Here is a 21,108-nt window from a genome sequence, read left to right as displayed (position 1 = left end):
TCATACAGAGTCTGTAAAATTTATGGCACCATCTATGAAACTTCATTTTAGCAGTTTAGCAGCCTAAGGTAAAATGAATATGTCTTCATAATGACCTATCAACCAAATTTTTGAAGTGTTCTAAAATAGATGTTTTCCTTGTCAGGCAAGACAGTGGTTTACTTAATCTTTACTCCACATTGTGAGCCACAGAAGTAATTCAGCGGTAGTGTTTAGTAAATCCCTCAAAATGCTTTGCATGCTTTGGTGAAAAACCACTAGTTTATGTTTTTCCAGAGTTTTTTGTTCATTTTGAATATTATCTGTGTATTCATAAATTTAATATTGGTATATAGTCTAATATTTTCATTGGAATGTATATTTGCACAGCCTAGCCTAGTAACTGACAGACTTAGATTAGGAGTCAAGACTGAGGAAACAGGATTTGTAGGTAATGCATGAGGACAGGTAGGCTCCTCTAAAAAATGATTTGGAGCAAGTGGTAAAATCCTGACTCTTGTCCTTGACTGAACAGCAAATCTGAAGTTAGATGGTACACTCAATTCGTACACTTTCCTTCATTTGTGTTGGTTCTCTATTCATTTTACCATACAGAATTATTGTTTGGAATAATTAATGTGGATCTTTACTATATTTCTCTGCTAGTGTTGCCTTGAGAATTTAATTAATGTAATTCTTGGGCTTTCCTTAGAACTTGTTCTCAAAGAATCTAGGGTACTGATGGATGAATGAAGTGAGTATCCCAACATGTACAGTATACACATATATAGTAAATTCCACAGAGCATTCTCCTCTTCATTTCTGCACCTCTGCTTTGATATTGGTGGGTTTTGTTTGTTTTTGAGTACTATGTAATTTTGATGGGTGGGAAGAGCTTAAATACATGAATTGATCTTGAGATATACTAGAAATCAAATTTTATTTATTTATTTATTTATTTTCCTAAATAATTCTGCTGGCAAAATAAAACATTGATTGCAGAACAAGACAGCAGATAAGATCATAGAATCATAGAATCATAGAATATCCTGAGTTGGAAGGGACCCTTAAGGATCATCAAGTCCAACTCTTGACACCGCATAGGTCTACCCAAAAGTTCAGACCATGTGACTAAGTGCACAGTCCAATCTCTTCTTAAATTCAGACAGGCTCGGTGCAGTGACCACTTCCCTGGGGAGCCTGTTCCAGTGTGCAACCACCCTCTCTGTGAAGAACCCCCTCCTGATGTCAAGCCTTAATTTCCCCTGCTTCAGCTTAACCCCGTTCCCGCGGGTGCTGTCACTGGTGTTAATGGAGAAAAGGTCTCCTGCCTCTCGACACCCCCTTACGAGGATGTTGTAGACTGTGATGAGGTCTCCCCTCAGCCTCCTCTTCTCCAGGCTGAACAGGCCCAGTGACCTCAGCCGTTCTTCGTACGTCTTCCCCTCCAGGCCTTTCACCATCTTCGTGGCCCTCCTCTGGACACTCTCCAACAGTTTCATGTCCTTTTTATACTGTGGTGCCCAGAACTGCACACAGTACTCGAGGTGAGGCCGCACCAGCGCAGAGTAGAGCTGGACAATCACCTCCCTTGACCTACTAGCGATGCCGTGCTTGATGCACCCCAGGACACGGTTGGCCCTCCTGGCTGCCAGGGCACACTGCTGGCTCATATTCAACTTGCTGTCTACCACGACCCCCAGATCCCTCTCTTCTAGGCTGCTCTCCAGCATCTCATCGCCCAGCCTGTACATGCAGCCAGGGTTTCCCCGTCCCAGGTGCAGGACCCGGCACTTGCTCTTATTGAACTTCATGCGGTTGGTGATCGCCCAGCTCTCCAACCTATCCAGATCCCTCTGCAAGGCCTTTCCACCCTCATTCGAGTCCACAACTCCTCCAAGTTTGGTGTCATCAGCAAACTTGCTCAAAATACCTTCTATTCCTACATCCAGATCGTTTATAAAAATATTGAAAAGTACCGGCCCTAAAATGGAGCCTTGAGGGACCCCACTGGTGACCGCCCGCCAGCCTGACGCAGCCCCATTTACCATAACCCTTTGGGCCCTGCCCGTTAGCCAATTGCTCACCCATCGTATGATGTTTTTATTTAGCTGTATGGTAGACATTTTGTCCAGTAGGATCCTATGGGAAACCATGTCAAAAGCCTTGCTGAAGTCCAAAAAAATCACATCAGCTGGTTTCCCTTGGTCCACCATACGGGTGATCTTATCATAAAAGGAAATCAGGTTAGTTAGGCAGGATCTACCCTTCACAAACCCATGCTGGCTGGGACCAATGACTTTTTTGTCCCCCAGGTGCGCCTCAATAAGTTCGAGAACCATCTTCTCCATGATTTTACCAGGCACTGACGTGAGACTGACAGGCCTGTAATTGCTAGGGTCTTCTTTCTGACCCTTCTTGAAAATCGGCACAACATTTGCCAGCTTCCAGTCTACCGGGACCTCTCCAAATTCCCAGGATCGTTGAAAAATAATTGAGAGAGGTTCCGCGATGACGTCCGCCAGCTCTTTCAGCACCCGGGGATGAATCCCATCCGGACCCATGGACTTTTAGGGATCCAGATGGAGCAGCAAATCCCGCACACGTTCAGGGTTGGTTGGGAGTTTGTCATCCCCACCGTCCCGGTCCTCCAGCTCAGGGCACCCTGGGTCCCGAAGCCCATCATTGGCATTGAAGACAGAGGCAAAGAAGGCGTTAAGCATCTCTGCTTTGCCTATGTCATTGTCTGTGAGAAGACCTTCCCTATCAAGGAGCGGCCCTATGTATTCTTTAGTTCTCCTTTTTCCATTCACATATCTAAAAAAACCCTTTTTATTTTCTCTCACAGACACAGCCAGCTTCAACTCTAGGTGTGCTTTGGCCACACGAACTTTCTCCCTACAAACACGAACAGCATCCCTGTATTCTTTCCATGACACCTGGCCCTCCTTCCAGTAGCGAAACACTCCCTGTTTCTGCCTAATCTCCATTAGAATGTTCCTGGTCAGCCACGCCGGCCTCCTGCCCCGCCTGCCTGACTTGCGATATTTAGGAATTGCCTGATCTTGTGCTTCTAGGAGGCATTGCTTAAAGAATGACCAGCACTGGTGGACATCGAGGCCTTCAAGAGCAGTTTCCCAGGGGACCTTGCTGACTAGTTCCCTGAGCAGCCTGAAGTCTGCTTTCCCCATATCTAGGGATGAGGTTTTGGTGGCACTTTTCCTTCTGTCACTGTAAATTTTGAACTCAACCACTTCATGGTCACTATGACCAAGGCGGCCACCAATCACCACATCTCCCACCAGACCCTCTCTGTTCTCCAGCAACAGGTCTAGGAGGGCACCTTTCCTAGTTGCCTCCGTTAGCACCTGCACCAAGAAGTTATCATCTAGGTGCTTCATGAACCTCCTGGACTTGCTCGTGTCAGCCGTGTGGCACTCCCAGTTAACGTCTGGCAAGTTGAAGTCCCCCATAAGGACAAGGGGAGTTAATCTCGAGGCCTCTCTTAGTTCTGTAAAGAATAATTTATCGGCGCTATCGTCCTGGCCAGGCGGTCTGTAATAGACTCCCACAACGACATCCCCTTTATTCGTTCGTCCCTTGATCCTTACCCAGAGGCTCTCAACTTTGCCATTGCTGACCTGAAGTTCCACACAGTCCAGCCCCTGCTTCACATACATCACCACCCCACCACCTCGCCTACCCTGCCTGTCCCTCCTGAAGAGCCTGTAACCGTCTATCGCAACACCCCAGTCACAGGACTCATCCCACCAGGTTTCGCTTATGCCGATGATGTCGTAGTTGCGGGACTGGGCCAGGACTTCTAGCTCATCCATTTTATTCCTCATACTGCGTGCGTTCGTGTAGAAGCACTTCAGGTGCGTCTCCTTACACTCAGCACCTTGTGGATCTGACCGAAGGACCTCACTGGCACACAGCCCCTCTGATTCTAGCGTACCATCCCTTAGGTCTTCACCGGCGTGCCTGGTTTTAGCCCCTTCCCCCTTCGACTCTAGTTTAAAGCCCTATCTATCAATCCTGCCAACTCCTGACCAAAGATCCTTACCCCTCTCCGAGAGAGGCGCATCCCATCCGGTGCCATCAGGCCCGGTGTAGCATAGACCTTCCCGTGATCAAAGAACCCAAAGTTCTGCCGGTCACACCAGTCTCGAAGCCACGAGTTTATGTGAACAGCACGCCTTTCAGCTTCGATACCCCCTATCGGAAGGACAGAGGCAAACACAACCTGCGTCCTTTTTAAAAATTCAAATACTGCAGAAGTATAAAGTTCAAAAATACTTTGAGTGATTCTCTGCAATTATGTAGTATATGAATGCATTAATCCCAGTTTGAGTACTGTGAAATAATTGATTTATTTCCTCCCAGTAGACTACATTTCCAAACATTAATAATTTCCTTTTTCTTCTCTTCTTGTTTGTTGTGTCTTGAAATGAGCTTGGTAGTTTTATGCAGAAAGTCAAATGTGTAGTGTAAATAGCCCTAAAATCTGGGGAATCTCTCAGTAATCAGAAATGATAACTGAAGCTTTTACTGGAGATAGTTATGAACTATGTAGCCATTGGTTTGCTTATGATGGGTTTCTACTTCGTATTCCTTCTCCCCTGTTGTGACTTGCTTCCACATCCAGATGTTTAATGTTGCTGCCTGTCTCATCTGGGGAGCATACAGACATTTTTCAGGTAAAATAAGCCCAGGAAGTACCAAGACCCTTCATGATTATTAGCACTATGACACTTTTCAGCCAAGTTCGAATATTAAAGTTGTAAAAGTTGGCATACTTTCTGGATGCTTAACTAAAGCCTGCATGTCTTTGTCTTCTGGCCAGCAAAGATAGATGGTTATTAGTAGGTAACAGTTGGCCTTTTTTTTTGGTAAGGCTGTTAATGATAGATAAACTGTGCATAACGTCGCTAAATGTTCTACTTTTATATTCAAGAAGAGGGATCCTAATTTTGATTAGACATTGCATTACTAGGGAATAATGAGGCTGAATTTTGATTGTTTTTTCAAGCTTTGGATGGAAAGGCACATATGGCAAGCAAGTACATTTCAAATTAAGCTTTGTTTCTTTCAATATAATTTCTAAGGACAATTTCTGTAAAAAATGTTGGCATATTAAAGTTTTTTAATCTCTTTTCTAATTTGAAATTTTAAAGGCCATTTTTTTTTCTGAAAACAGAGTAATACAGTGAGCCTCGTTGTGAAAGAAAGGAATAAAACAATATGTTTACATTCTCTGTCTTTGCAAATACCTTGCAGAGTAGAATGCCCTGATATTTTCCTTAATTTTGTGGGAAGGAGTATTTTTCACTGAGATTAGGAAAAAATATTGTACATTCTATAATACTCGTTAGGTTTCTGGAAAAACAACAAAGCCTTCTCAGCAACCTTTATCTGAAATATAAATCTGTGCAGACAACTTATTTCAGCAGCAGATGTCCATTGCTAAGCTTTACAAATTAAGGGGCTTCTGTGAGGAATCACTAGATCCAGTCTTCCACTTGTTACAGTCAACAATTGCTAAGGGCAGCAAACTGTGCCTTTTATCTCTATTTTTCAGTAGTTGAACATTCAGTTTCCTTTATTGAAAATAAATAATTTTGCATTTATTAGTTTAAGTAATTAAGTAAATGCGTTTCTCTTTTGCCTGCCTGTTGTTTTCTTGTCATCATAAATAACTGGAATTTATTAACTACAAACAATTGTAAATTTGTATACTCTTAACAGAGTTAAATGAGACATTTCCCTCTTTTTTTTTTTCTTTTTTTTTTTTTTTGTTATTTTCTTAAAATCAATTTAGAAAGTATAAATCAGACTTGGCATGAATTGGCTTGCTGTACTCCTTTAGCAGAATGAACAAATGGAAATACAAAATATTTTGCTTTCTGGCAGAACTCCATATCAATTTACAGCCTTATGTGTGCATGAAAATCCCCAAAGCATCTCAAATTTGACTTGGAAAGAGTTCCTTTAAATGTTGTTGTGCCCTTCATTATCTCTTTTCCACTTTCATACAGTAAGAAAAATCAAAAGGATCAAAAGGTTTTTTTTTTTTTTTTTTTTTTTTTTAAATAGGACTGTTCTTTAAACACTAAGACTGGTTATTACTACCAAGGAAATATTTAATCAAACTATATTTTTACTTTGCTTGAGGACATCGGAAATATGAACTTACTTGTAATGGAAGCTGCATTGCTGTATCTAAGCCTATTATAAGACAGTGGGTAAAATCTCCATGGAGGCTGGAGGTTTATTAACTTTTATTTTAGGATCTGAACTCTGAATGGAGCTGTGCTCATTTTAGGTGGTCACCATAGGAAGACATCGTGATTTGGCTTCTGACTCATTTTTTTTTCCTATGGGCAGTAAGATCCTATCCTGAATTATTTCAGTATTCTCTGTCTGCAAAACTGTATTTTGCTTTGCAAAATGTTGTCCTGCTAAATGGATACAAGAGTAGAAAATGTAGATCTCCGCACCTGAATGAGCTCTGAAAAGAGATTGTTCATTAAAATTTAGAAAATATTTCAAAAGAAAAGAAAAAGAATCAAATTCACTTCAGAGATAGTTCAGAGATACATCATCAAGAGATTTGGAAAGCCTGAATATAAGTATTCTAATAGATTCTGTCCTGATAATGTCTTAGATGAAGGTAATGTGCCTGGTGTGGGATACCACATTTAAAATATAATAAAAACCAAAAAGGTTCCAGGGAATGCAGGGGGTGAAAAAAGTTTGGAAAATATGGCCTCATAGGAAATTTTGGAACAGCTTGGGTTTTTTAGTCCACGACAGAGAGGAATGAGGACAGCCTATAATAAGAAGTACTTAACTGTTACGAGAGAGGGAGGGAGGGAAGATTACTTGTTTTTAAATTAATTGTTTTCAATGTCTGCTAGATTTACATTAAGACTGAGATGCTTAATTTTCTCTGGACATGAAAGTAACTGCAGATGCAGGAATAAGCTTTAAAATTTAGGTTTTAATTATTACTAAGTAGATAAGAGCAAGGGTTACATGACTCCTGACATATAGCCCATTACTCAGTTGAGGCTGTTATTAGAATAGCTTTCTCAGGGAACCCATCCATTGGAAGGAAATCAGAAGTCTCTGAATGCCATGTCACAGCTTCCTTTTGCCCTTTTGGAGTGTTACTCAGGTGTTGTCCTCAAGTTTCTGGCCTATAAAACCCACCAACAATATTTTCATCAAAGCAGGTTTAGGATAGATGCTGAGAAAAAAAAAAACAAACCTTGCAGACTACAAGCACAGTTGATTTCTTCATCAGCTGCCTAAACAGGTCTTTAATCCATGTCACTGGAGAGGTTTAAAAACACCTTAGAAAAATTTCTGTCAGAAATAGTCCAGATATACTTCATCTAGTCTCAGAAAGGGTAGGTGGAGTAGCTGATCTCTCTTAGTTGTCTTTAAACTATTATTTCTATCAAATATTTGAAAAATACTTCTGCATGTTCAAAATAATCTTTCTGCCCTAAATTTATGTTGCTCTGTTTTGGCTTTGATTTCCTCTGATGGCAAAACTGTACTGCAGAAAGGGCAGATCCTTGAACGAATTCAGTTGAATGTTTTCTCTGTGAGAACTAGAACATGTAAACATGGAGCTATATTATCCTTACTGCTGAAGGGCAGCATTCTGATTAGGGCTGCCTCTGGAGACCTGAAATTTTCAAAATGGAGCAGTTGTGTGGATTTGGGATTAAGAAGCTTCAGAAACGTCTGTAGCAGGCATGTATACTGCTAGTAGAATGGGTAATGTCTCTTCATATATGCTATCTATACTTATCTCAGTGCTTGTACCTGCATCATATTCCTTCCTCTTCCTGTGATGTCTCAACTCTCTTCCTTCTTCTCCAGTAAGTACTTTAAAAACGAAATGTGATGCCTAACAAGGCACTTCCTGTTTTCTAAACTACATAATGGATGTAGCGTTTATTTATTGTCTCCTAGGGCAGATTGGCAAGTGGAATGTATTTAGAAATGTTTTAAAAAATGTTCTAAGTTATCACTGGCAGTGTATGGACTGCCCAGTTCTAAAAATGGCTATGAATTGTATTTTGGAATACATATCAGATAATCTAAGATCTCAAAATCTCCTCATTTATAACTATTTTGTATTTTTCTTTGCAGAAAGCTCTTTTGTGTTGGGTGGTGACTTGGCTTGACATCATAAGTCGTATATTGTACTAATATTACCTCGAGAGCTAGTCATGAAGAATGGAATACTTGGAAAGGCCTACATCAAAATTTCATTATCTTTAGCACTCAACCTTACATAGAGGCTTCAGAATATACAGCAAAAACTGCAGATACATTTGCATTCTGCTACATGAAGTTTTTATATTTATTCCAAGGAATTAATATACATGTGTACATAAAATTTCTTCAATGTGAAAAGGGAAAGAAAAGCAGTCATAACTATTAAATCAATTCTATTTAGATTCTGGTCTTTTTAACTGAAGTGAGGGCTCTTTATTTTGGAGAAACCAAAGACAAAAGTAACTCAAGCCAAGGAACTATTGAATGGCTCTTTTTCCTCAGGAGTCCCATGCTGTCTTGCTGAGGCTAAATGTTCTCTGTGGTATTTAGCAGTAATTGCAGCATAGGCACAACCATAAACAGCAGCTGCCAACATCATTAGACACACAATTCCACAGACAACTCCGGTTATTACTACAGTGGCAATTGCATGACGCAAACTAACAGGCCTTGGCTTTGGTTTGGGGTCACAGTTTGACCAGCTGTTTTCTGCGTGTTCGTTGTGATGAGCATGCTTCAGAGAACTTCGGTGCTCGAAGTTATGGTGATGAATGCTAGTCAGATGAACATGAGCTGCTGTAAGAGGGCATGCCCCAAACAGCTCATAAGGAACTTTGAGGAGGTCCTTGCCCTTCCGAATCCCTGGTGTTGAGCAGATAATGCCATCACTTATTCCTCCTTTAAAAAAGAAAAAAAAAAAAAAAAGTAAAAAGATTATGATTGTTATGATTTTATTATAATTTCTGGGCTCTCTTCATGTAAAAATAACACATGCATGAATTACACTTATAGTCAGCTTTGACTTCATACTTTTGAAGATTTATAGCTGCATCTTTTTTCAGCTATACCAAAGATAAGATTATTACACTTTAATACTAATAGAAGAAATAATTTGTAAGTACTAATTCATCAGGAATTGTAATCTGTGCTTGATGGATGCTAAAGCAAGAAACAAAAGGAGTTGAAAGAAATCATAAATAAAAAGTAAGACATTGCTAACAGCAAATTCATTGCATTCAAATTTCTACCATTACTTAATAGTACATAAATACTACATAATATTACATAAATAAAAATTGAAAAAATATACTTAGTAAACATATTCCACTTGACTGAAATATCCCCTTTCAATCATTCATTTCTCATGAATCATTCTTCTGACATCATACACTAATTGCAACAAAGCAAAGAGAAAGTTCAGTAAGCTGTATACCTGAGAAATGTTTTCAAGTTCATGGTAAGAAAATATTCAGAGATCTAAAGGAGTTAGGATTAATCAGTCTATTAGCTTGTTCAAATGGTGAACTTCATGATTGCTTTCAGCCAGCTTCTGCTCTCTCTTGAAGGATGTTCTTAGTATAACGGGAAGTGAAGTAGTCCTGGTAAATCACGCTGTTGTTCCTCGGCGTGTAGAGCAACACACACAGTTTGTAGCCTTCAGGGCTCTAATTAGTCTATATATCATGGCTTTAGGGGTATAGTGTGTTGAGAAGTCAACAAGGCCAAAACCAATGTTTACATATTTTGAAAATTTAACTCAATCGAGTCAGCTGAATTTTCTCCCTGTTCTCTATCTGAAATAAACCACCTTTTATTTAAAGGCAGGCACAGAAATTTTCATCTTGGAAAGGATTTTTTTTGAGAAAATACTGAATATAGATGAACTCAAGCTGAAATGTGGAGACTACTTTTCCACAAATATTGATGATGTTCTAAGACATATAAGCATAGCAGCTTGTCACTTGGTTTTTAATAGCCAAATGTAAAGCCTGGTTCCAGGAACCTCCAACGAGTTAGTTTGAATTTGGATATACATAAATTACCAAATTCTACAAGCATGGTCCTTCTAAGATTATAAGAAACTAAAATTTCTGTGCTTGGGATAGAAGACTAGAGTTCTGCCTGAATTGAAGAATTTTTTATAATTATTTAAGAGTGTGCATCAAATGTCAATTACCTGAGCTGGATTCAGCTAAAATTTATCTTTCAGAGTTGTATTGGACAAATCACTTAATACTGCCAAATTCAGACTGTATTCCATCTTTAGCAGTGCTTTGTTAGGACTTAAATGTTTGTAGAGCCACAGTAATATTTTGTCATAAGTACACTGTATAAGTAATAAGAATGTGCAATACAACTTGCTTTTCTTCATATGATTCACACAAGTAACACAAGTAATTTCAGGAAAGGACAAACATAGAAGAGCACACTTTATGTTGGCTTCCTTTAAGATCTCTTGCAAGTTTTCATTTTACTTATCTATGCAATGCTCAGAAAACTGGAAGGGCATCACTGAATTTCTAAATAATGTTGGTTTTTAAAATAATGTATGGAATTTATGCTGCTGGCAGAGTAATTAAAATAATCTGGTATGTTTACTTGGATCATTAAATTCTTCTGCACAGAGAACTCAAAACCCCTTCTGAAATATGTTGTAGGGAATGGTTCCAGCATAATGCAACTTTAAGCTCTGGGATCATTTAATATTTTACCAATCCAAAGTATTAAGATTTTAACCCTGAGAGGCGTTTAGCTTTTTGTCTATTCTAAAAGATTACTTCCAGCAGTGCTTTTACCTCCCTCAGAAGACTCTTCCTTCATACCTGCATAGACATGACAGCTTTTCAGCTAGCCTGTAGACTTCTGATGCTTGAAGATGGCAGCCCAGTCACTTACAGGCCACATCAACCATCTTCACACTATGTGTCACCTTCATTTACAGATAGGTAATCAGTATCTTATATCACATTCAAGCACCAAAGTCTGATTTAGAGAAAAGTTAATTACACTGCTGTTTTGAATTCTCCATTTTCAAACATACCTCCCAGGGGAAAGAAAGACATTTCTTCTAATGCTTAATTCCTTTTCTGCATACAATGACTGCAGGTAAAATGGATATGAACAACAATGCTTTGGGATGATGAATGCTCATTTTCTTTATTTTAATCACCTTGAATTTCGAAGTTTCTCTGAACTCAGTAAGCAAAACAAATTCAGAGATATATAAAAGAATTAAATCATATTCTTGTATACAGCATAACTCTTGAATATATTTAAAAGCAGGTGTGACCAAAAATTAAGGCTACTTTTATGTACAGAATTTCCTGTGTGATGGTATTGTTAGGCATTGGAACGGGCTGCCCAGGGAAGTGGTTGAGTCACCATCCCTGGAGGTCTTTAAAAGATGTTTAGATGTAGAGCTTAATGATATGGTTTAATGGAGGACTTGTTAGTGTTAGGTCAGAGGTTGGACTCGATGATCTAGAGGTCTCTTCCAACCTAGAAATTCTGTGATTTTGTGATTCTGTGATATCTGTGAGGACATTGCTAGCAAATTTAGTACTACTCCTAGTTAACAACAAATTAGGAAGCAACACTAGACAAAAGTAAGCTTGTACAAGGTGTTACTGCACACTTTTAGGTAATGAGCTAATTAAATTTAAAAAAAATATATATAAAGAGCTACCAAGTGATAATTTAAAGAGAGTCTTAAATTAGAATATTGAGTTCTCTAAAGCTAAATTGGTATTGCTATCTGTGTTGATGTTTATCCTCATGTACCAGCTAAAAAACTTCTGAACAGTAGACTGGTTTCTACCAGAAGAACTGTCGTAGAATTAAAACAAGTGTATGTGCACAAATAACTCTTGTTATGCAGATAGATATAGAGATAGATATGCAGATTTCATGTAGAAATAGAGATAGATGCAGATTTAATATAAAGAGATACGGATATATACTTGCATGCTTACTACTTACATGTATTTTCAGAATGTATATATGCACACTGTATATATCCACACTTATTCTCTGCAAAGATCCTCTATGATTCTGTTTTGCCACCTGTAATTTTGAAAGCACACATATTCTGAGCAATGTATAAGCATGTATTTTAGTATGCTTATTTGAGGGGATGATGCAAGGTGTGAGGTAAATTGTTAAACCACAGCAGCAAAGAACATTTAGATGCTGGTTAAGTGTCCTTATGTGCGTTGTATGTAATGAGAAGAATTCCTTACCTCTGTATAAAAAACTTTCCAGCCACAGTTTCAGGCCAAAGACATTGCAGTTACATTGCCAGGGATTATCTTTGAAAAGAACAACTTTCAGGTTTGGAAGCGACTCCAGCAGAACTCTTTCCATTTTCTGGAGTTTGTTGTGTTTCACAGACAGCAATGTTATATTCCCTGTACTGTTTCCAAAAGTCTCAGGCAAACGTATAATGCTGTTGGATGACAAGTCCAGTTCTTTGAGGTGTGGGAGGAAACTGAAAGTCTTGTTTTCTATATAATGAATCAAATTTCTGGTTAGGTTTAGAACCTGTAGATATCGTAATTTTTGGAAAGTACCTGGTGCCAAACTTGAGAGAGAATTATTAGATAAGTCTAATATTTTGAGCAATGGTGTTCCAGTAAATGCATTTTCGTTGATTCTCCAAATATGGTTGTTCTGCAACTGTAGTATCTGAATTCCAGGAGGTAAGTGGGCAGGAATTTCTCTAAGTCCTCTATTCTTGCAGTCTGCAGTCTTTGAAACTGTATGGCATGTACATTTTTCAGGACATCCGTGAGCAACATATATTGGCAAGATGAAACTCAGCACCCAAAGCCAGCTACCTGTATCACAAATGAAAGAAGCAATAATGATTTGAAATTATTATAAATTGTTTGTCTTGTGGCCATAGGGGTCAATAACAAGAGCAAAGGGTATATATATATATATAAAGGATATGTGTCAAAAACTATAGGTAGCATAAATATAGGTCATATTTTTTACAGTGCATTAGCAAGTTACAGATAGTACTGAAATAATTTTATCATCCAGAATGAAGTGCTTCTGCAGTCTTAAAGTGAAGTACTTCCCACGGCTTTATCTTAAGTACAAACAGTTTTCAGGGGGTTTTGTCATCAGCAAAGCTGTGATATTTGAAGGGAATTCTACTGAGTTTCTAAAATTACTAAATTATAATGTTTCTCTTTTTTTGTGGTAGTAATAATTTTGAGACATCTTATGCCTTTTTTTTTTTTTTTTTTTGCATTTTTACTAGTTTCTGCCTAAAAATCCACTAGTTTACTACCTAAAAAAAATGTTAATGTGCTGTCAAAAGAATAAAAAGTTTCTAACTGTTGGTATAAAAACAGTTAACTGATTTTTTTTTTTTTTTTCAGAAATTTGAATCCTTTAAATTTGTTCTTTAAAATATCTATGTTTACACATATTGCTTAATTCCCATATCTGAATTCCAGCTGTACTTCCCAGAGATACAAATTTCTACACATTCTGCAAACATTTGTCAAGGAGCTGTTAAAAAGATAAAGTGAGTTCACAGGAGCACTTAATAATATTTATTATTTATAATTATAATTTGCTCCCTGATGTTCAGGTCAGCTTTAACAGAAAAAATAATATTTTTTACCTTTCATGTACTGCTAGTGATCTTCCTTTGTAAACAAAGTGCCATTTCATGCATGAAATTTATTTAAAAAAAAAATACAAAAATCAGATGATGTTGAGTGATTTGAGTTTCTTTGACTCAGAGTGTTAAATCCTTTTATAACACTGTGTTTTTTTTTTGTTTTTTTTTTTTTTTACTATTTACTGTTTCAAAATGAAAAATACTTAGTCAGTTACTACTTGAAAACCTTTGAAAATGAAAAGACATACTGTTTATTGGCTTACAGAGATCGAATGTTAATTACTAACAAGGAATACCATATTGAAGGAATAACTGTGTTATTGTAAGATTAAATATAATGGATGTATAAATGAAAGTTTTACTTCATTTGAAACTGCAGTTTAACTTGCAAACTCCTCATGAATTTTCATTTTAAAATGAAATAGTATTTATATTAAAATTGCAAACATCTTCTGCATTTCTTTACTTCTATATTGTAAAAATCATTTGAAAGAATCCAGCATTCCTGCAAACAAGGTAAGCAATAAATTCAGTTCATTATATTGTTCTGCAACAGTTGTCTTCAGAAGCCAACATACAGCTGCCAATGTAAAATTCAAAAATAAACACAGATTAAGGAAATGCCTAGAGAATAGAGTAATTTTATTTTTCATCTGAATGCTTCAGTATCTCACCTGTCATTCTGCTTTGCTTGTTCCCCACCTGGCAGAAGATTCAGTCCAGCTTTCTGAATTAGAATAGTAACATACACTTTATTCTGATTCCTCCTTCAAATCTGTGGTGTGTTCATCCAGTTTCTTTTGTGCCTTTTTTTCTTTCTTTCTTTTTTTTTTTTTAGATAGTATCTGTGGCTTCAGTAGAAGTGTAACTCTTCCTAGTGAATTACTCCATCAGCCTTTGTATTTTTCTTTATCACAATCCCCCCCCCCCCCCCCCCCCATCCATTTACCATTTATGACTCTCAGAGGCTTACTCTGCCTTTTAATCAGTCAACAGCCCATGCAAAGAGTGTCTGTCAACTCTAACTGGACAGCTGTAACATACAAATCATGACCTGATACCCCTGCCTTTTTAATGATTTAATCTGCCTCAAATACAAGGCACAAAAAAAAAGCTGCCTTTTAAAATCCAGTATAGTTTCTGAACTGTGGTGGATTATTAGCAGTACTTTGTCAGTTTTTGCAAGATCAGATGACTCTGAACATGGATTCTGATTATCTTGAGCTGTGACTGGAGGCAGTGGGGTGTATAATATTGCTACAAATAGGCATGTGGGTTAATGACATGGTTTTGACAGTGCACTTGCTTGTGCTTCTAAGCTTATTCGTCTGATATCCATTAGTTGTGCTGACAGGATTTTCTTCCGTGGGAACACAGAACTGGTGGCTTCTTTTATAAAATGGCATAAGTATTGGTATGGTCACTGAGAATACTGCAGAAATTTATTTCCAAACATACTGGAAAGAAAGGGCAGGTGGTACGAAAATTGTACTTGCTGTGTTCTTAGGGTGCCTTGATTTGCCTTTTTGTTATTTCTTCAATGTAACTCATTCATATTGTACCTGCTACAATAACAAAAGGAATAATGACCTGTGGCTGTGAAATAATTCAAAGGTGTTTCAAGGAATTAGTGATCTGGTATAATGGTGTCTTTCAAGGTCATATGATCACTCCATCTGTTAGTTTTCCTATGAGGAGGGAAGTTGTGTGATCAGAAGCTTTCAGGACAGTTCTTACATGTAGCATTGCTTGCATGAGTCCAAATTCTTTTAGGTGCTTTTTAGAAGGTCAAATAAAGCTCATTTTCTGGAACAAAATTTGTATGCTGCATGCAATATGATGGAAGGTATTACATACAAGTGAAGGTTGAAAGGGACATATGGAGATCATCTGTTCCAAACTGCTGTTGAAAGCAAGGCCTTACATGAGATTATCCAGGGCCCTTTCAAGCTGAAACTTGGGTATTTCCAGCAAGGGAGCTCCAAAGGAGTTCTCATGTCTGCTACCTTCTACCAGATTTAGTCCTCTCTCTAACTTCCAGGTCAGCTTTTTGTTTCTGACCATGTCCCTATCTCACCTGCCTGCCTGGTCTTTTATATATATACGTGTATGTATATGTATATATATATATATATATATATATATATATACATATACATATATATATATACACACTATATATATATATATATATATACATATAAAATATATATAAAAATCTCCCATTAGATCTGTTAGCCCTCCCTTTGAGTCCTTTTGTCCTTTGGGTCTCCTCTGTCAACCTGCTGTCCAGCCCTCTTCAGTGGACATCTTTAATCCCCTTTTCTTGGCCTGGGAGAAGAGATGCAGTGTGCTACAATAGTTCAGTAAGCATGTTCTAAAGGAAACTGTGTACAGAGTTATAACTGTTATTATTGTGTGCTTTGCTGAATTGTTTCTGAAATCAGTCAAGGTATCCAAAGGAACAGTGAATATTGCTGGGCAGTGCCAGAGAATGGAGAAGAGACATTTTGTAAAGTAAACGTGACTGTTCTTCTTGAAGATACTAGGATAGTGCTGCAAATGGCAGACCATATTGTCCTTGACTTTCATGGGGAATGATACATCATCCTGAAACAGGATGAAAGAAGACTGTAGTTTAGCATAGAAGTAAAAGCAAATCACTTCTCTTGTGCTTGTGTTTGTGTTTGGCTGCACAATACATTTATCTTACTACATAAATAATTTATTTCCCTTCCCAACCCATGTATCTTTACATACATACAAATACATAAACAAGCCTATCCTAAGCAGTACCAGTGAATCATTTTAATGAAAACAGAACTAAATGTAAACAGGGTGATTGTAAAATACCATAATCCTTAGAAATTGTAGCCAGGTGTTTTGCTTTGTTCTTTAAAAGAACAATTTTACCTCAGGTACCTGTTGCTACAGATGACACTCCTCTGTCCTTGAAATAACCCATTCCTTGCAATAATGGTAACCCTTTTCATGACTTTTGGTTATATTACAGGAGGTGCTAGGTATTCTGCTTTTGTTTGGTATTCTGATATTTTTTGTATGGTAATACTTTTTCACACTTTTAAATTCTCTTTGGAATCTAAAATTTTATTTTAGCTCATGAATTCAAAGATGTTTTTTTGTTAGGTTGGCTTTGTTTTTTTCATTCTTAACTAGCTGTTGCTTTTTAACTCATGTTTGCTGACCAGGTAGACTTGCAAGCTTCTGCAGCACTTTTTTGTAATCTAATGGAAGCCATAAAGAACATCTCTAAACTGCCTCTCTTATTTTAGGTAAGCCTGTGCTGCTATAATTGTATTATTTTTAGCACTCATAATATTAAAGAGATGTTTGTAGGACAGGGTCACAGAAAGTTGAGCACTGTGGGAGGTTCAGTTCCAACAATAATGCAGAGGTTGTTTTATGTACTCTGAATTGTGGTGTAAGAAGTTATTATTATTATTATTATTATTATTTTAAATCTTCATGCCAGTTCAGATTTGGAAACATATGATTAAATCTGTCAATTTCCTTTTCATGTAGATGCGGCTATTTTTTCCTTATATTGAGAACTCATATACATATTTTGTAAACAGAATTTTCCCTAACCTATAATCCATATTCTATTCCCATTTATTAGTAATAATACTTTGGTTATGACAGAGAAGTCTGATGTGGGGAAAATTATAGTTGTGACACAGGTAGAGATCTGCCAGAAACAAAACAACCATGAAATCTACTCTGTTTCTGGCCTTTTGAAGAACCAGCAGGATTCTTTTTCAGTTGTCTGATGTGGTGCAGTAACTGTGTTATTGTGACTGCTTAAATTAACTTGTGCCCTGTTGTAACAAGATACGTTTCCCATTGCAAATGGCAAGACAGCCCAGTCAACTAATGTCCTAGCCTGCCTACTGGTAGGGGAAATTCAGTGTTTGCTGTGCCAGCATATACTTTGTTACACTAGTTATTGCTTTCTGTTTGAAAGGAGTAGTATGTAGAAAAAAATAATCTCTTCTACACTAAAGAAAAACTAAAGAATTATGTGAATTATACTCTAGCAGAAAAGAGACAAATAAATATAACAAATAGTTAGAATTTACAACATATTGACTACATTGAGTATCAAGCCCAGACAGACATGATTAGACGGAAAGAAAGGAAAAACAAAAACAAAAAAAAAAAACTGCTAAACCCCCAACAGATGATTTCTGTACATTCTGTACATTCTCTCTATTAGACTTGCTTCCAGCTGCTTTTGGGTGGGAAGGTATTAAAGCTGCAACGCTTGCAAGGAAATGGTATGAGCTTTTGCCTTTCTAATGTATGTCTTCAGATTAGTAAAACAGCTAAACTCTTGCTGAAAGCCCTGAAGGAAACTATGGGCAATGCAAACTCCTCTTCATTTTGGATCTGTATTTGTTAGTCAACTATCACATGCCTTTGTTGTTAAATGTTTTTCTTTCTACAAAGGCAATCCATGCACTGAAACTGTTTAGGACCCTCTCAACTTGTGCCAGTCAAGGAACTAGATATTCAAAAGTAGAAAAAAAATAGAGGAAGGCATTGGAAACTATTCTTGTCTGCCTTCCACCTGAGAAGTATAAGTCTGTGGACCAAACCAAATTAGGCTTGAGGAACACTGAGGAACCTTAAAAAGCTGGAGTAAATTTCAGAAGGTGTCTGTGCGTCTGTGTAGATTTATTCAGAAGTCTTAGTGGTTAGGGAGAGTAAGGGGAGAGTAATAACAAGCAGAGACTAATGACATCAAATCTTAGTTATCACAAAGGTAAGGAGGCATAATTTATATCCAAAGGTTGCTCATGCCTCTCTTTAGCAATCATTATGAATTGTCTGTTAGTAACTCTTTAAGGTATGAACCAGTATTTTCTAATTCTAGAAATGAGGAAACCAGCAGGAAGTTGTGATTTTTGTATTTTGGATCACTGACTTTGAGGGAAGAGCCCCATTTTCTTCTATTTTCAGTGACTTGTTTTGCCTCACTTAGATACATCTGGCACTTGCTTATAAAATGAGTAATGAATCTATAGAGCACATTGCTGGAAGTTATCCTTGGGCCAGAAATTAGTAGGATGCATATATAATCTGGAGCCATAGTTACCTTGTGAGACAAAAAAAAAACAATAATTTAGAAGGTATATAAACTTTCACTCTTAAGGGCTTTATTCAACCACTAATGACACAAGTTATGGAGAAAAACCTTTCCCCCTGGGCATTTTTTTTCCACCATAATTATTATTTATCAGAATTTTTACACCTTCTTCTGACACCTCTGGTTGGGGCCAATGTATGAGATACAATAGTGGACTAGATGCGCAGGAGCACGCAGCATTCCAGGTGCACATTTACAGTGGGGGAAGGAAGCTGGGTAGCTCTGGGGAACTTATTCTGCTATTTGCAACAAACTGAAAGCCATTGAGATGTTTGCTACAGTGTCAGTTGGTATCACCGGGGCTGCCTAGGTGAGCACCTTCTCAGTTTAGGCCAGAAGTGCATTAATCCCCAAAGTGTTCTGGTTTTGACTGGAAAATTCTTATTAATATCCATCTCTTTGTGGATAATCTGGAGACAGCTGTTTGGGTCAATCCTTTGTCTGCAGATTTTTTTTCAGTTTTTTTAATTATCTAACGTGATGTGAGACTTTCAATCCAGTAAAAAGAATAGTCAGCAATTTGTTGTGATATAACATAATTACTCTAATATAATTAGTTAGAAGCCAACTTGGCTTGTACTCCTTTACCCATAACTAAATAAGCAGTATATGAACGTGGGAAGGGGTTGCCTGGAAAATGCTCAAGCACTAACCATATAGTAGGTATGTAGGTAGGTAGAAAGTAGAAAGTTTATTACAAGGGGTGCAAGGCCTTCAGAATGAGAAGTGCAAGGAAGAGAGATGTGAAATTACTTTACCTTAATTGCAAGCCAGATAAAGTTGTGGCTAGAGGCAGATTATACATGTATGTATCAGCAGGGTATTTGTTCTGTCACTAATAGAACTGGTATGTGTGGGGGAGTTCAGGTTTTTCCTGATGAAGGGTAATTGCCTGTAGTACAGCTGAACATCTTTGTATGTGTAGGCAAAGTGTACATGATTAGGCTTCATTAATGAATTCATTTTGCTGTAACTGTAAGTAGAAACCTGCATTGCTTGACAAAAAGGTAACAGAAATGAAAGGAAAAAACACAGGACCTAGAAAAATACATGTAAGAATAAGGATGAGTGTACACGTTGTTTTGTCTAAACATTTTATATCCTTTTTATCCTCTCTTAAATATGTTGAAATTGAGGTAATTTTCACTATAGTTCTGAATACTTTATTCATTCTACACTGAAGACAAAGTTGTTTTCTAACCTTTTCCTTAGTATTTTCATTTTCTTATTTTTATATTTAGAAAGAATTACTCTCCATGGTCATATCTCACCCTGGGCTCAAACTTAGTAACAAAACATAAATTTCCTGTACATTCTGAATGGTCAATTTATTGAAAGAGTTGGAAGGAATTTTCTTGAGCAACTTATTCTAAAAAGATTTTGAAATATTCTCAGTGCATGAAGAAATACAGTAAAAGGCAGTAGATGTTACTCTGTCTTAAGCTGCTGCTCACCAATGATGTTATGAAATAGAACTCATACTTTATCAATTCCTTTCATGCTTTTATGGCAGGATAGTAGTAGTTCAGTAAAATTCACTGATTAATGTTGGGAATGCCCATATTTACATATCAACAAACAAACAAAAAAACCTAGCAGGCCTCTGGATATGGATGAATAGAAACTGTAACATCAGTGTTCATTGTCAATGGGACTATTTCATAGGAAGAGTAAGAATATAGGAAACACTTTCCATATGACTCCAGTGAACAGCAATGAGCCAGATACATATACTTGCTGCTGATGGTCTTAATTTCAATAACAAATATATTTTATAAAGCAGTACATAGCTGCTTTTCTTGTTTTCCCACTCTGGATATCCATATCATTCTGACTGCTCTAACTGCTATAGGAGCAGCACCAAAGGTCTTCTGTATACTACAAGATCCTAGAGATCACATGACATCATGACATACTGATATCCTCTGTATTTCTTTTTTTTTTTTTTCTTTTTTTGTTTTTAGCCTCAAAGCAAATTTTAAACACCGTGTGTTTTAAAGTTCCTTTTCCCACAGAATGTTTAAAAAGAAGTGACAGAGTAAGACAGGTGTAAAGATACATTTCTTACCCTTCAAGTTTATTCAGTTCTGCTGTTTGCAGACATGATAAATTCTGGGAAACTTAGCATAAAGGATAATTATGTTTCTGTTCAGAATTTGTAAAATTCTGAACCACTGAGAGGTTCTCTTTTCAAAGAAAAAAAGCAAGGAAACAGAAAAATAAGTTGTCTTGCAGAGTGCATTTT

General features: G+C 37.3%; 2 protein-coding genes across 9 annotated transcripts in view; one reads left to right on the top strand and one right to left on the bottom strand.

Moving 5' to 3' along the window:
* CACNA2D3 (calcium voltage-gated channel auxiliary subunit alpha2delta 3) overlaps positions 1-21,108 on the top strand; it is a 518,406-nt gene that overhangs the window by 430,998 nt on the left and 66,300 nt on the right. The gene's annotated exons all lie outside the window — the stretch shown is intronic.
* On the bottom strand, positions 8,522-14,346 carry LRTM1 (leucine rich repeats and transmembrane domains 1). Its single transcript, XM_032193900.1, has 3 exons — positions 14,318-14,346; positions 12,297-12,871; positions 8,522-8,955 (listed from the first exon to the last, which is right to left on the bottom strand). Exons 1-3 carry the CDS (start codon positions 14,344-14,346, stop codon positions 8,522-8,524), a joined length of 1,038 nt encoding a protein of 345 aa, XP_032049791.1.

This window comes from Aythya fuligula, chromosome 10 (genome assembly GCF_009819795.1).
Source record: "Aythya fuligula isolate bAytFul2 chromosome 10, bAytFul2.pri, whole genome shotgun sequence".
NCBI lineage: Eukaryota > Metazoa > Chordata > Aves > Anseriformes > Anatidae > Aythya > Aythya fuligula.
Note: the sequence above shows the minus strand (reverse complement) of the source record. Positions and strands in the feature narration are given on the sequence as shown.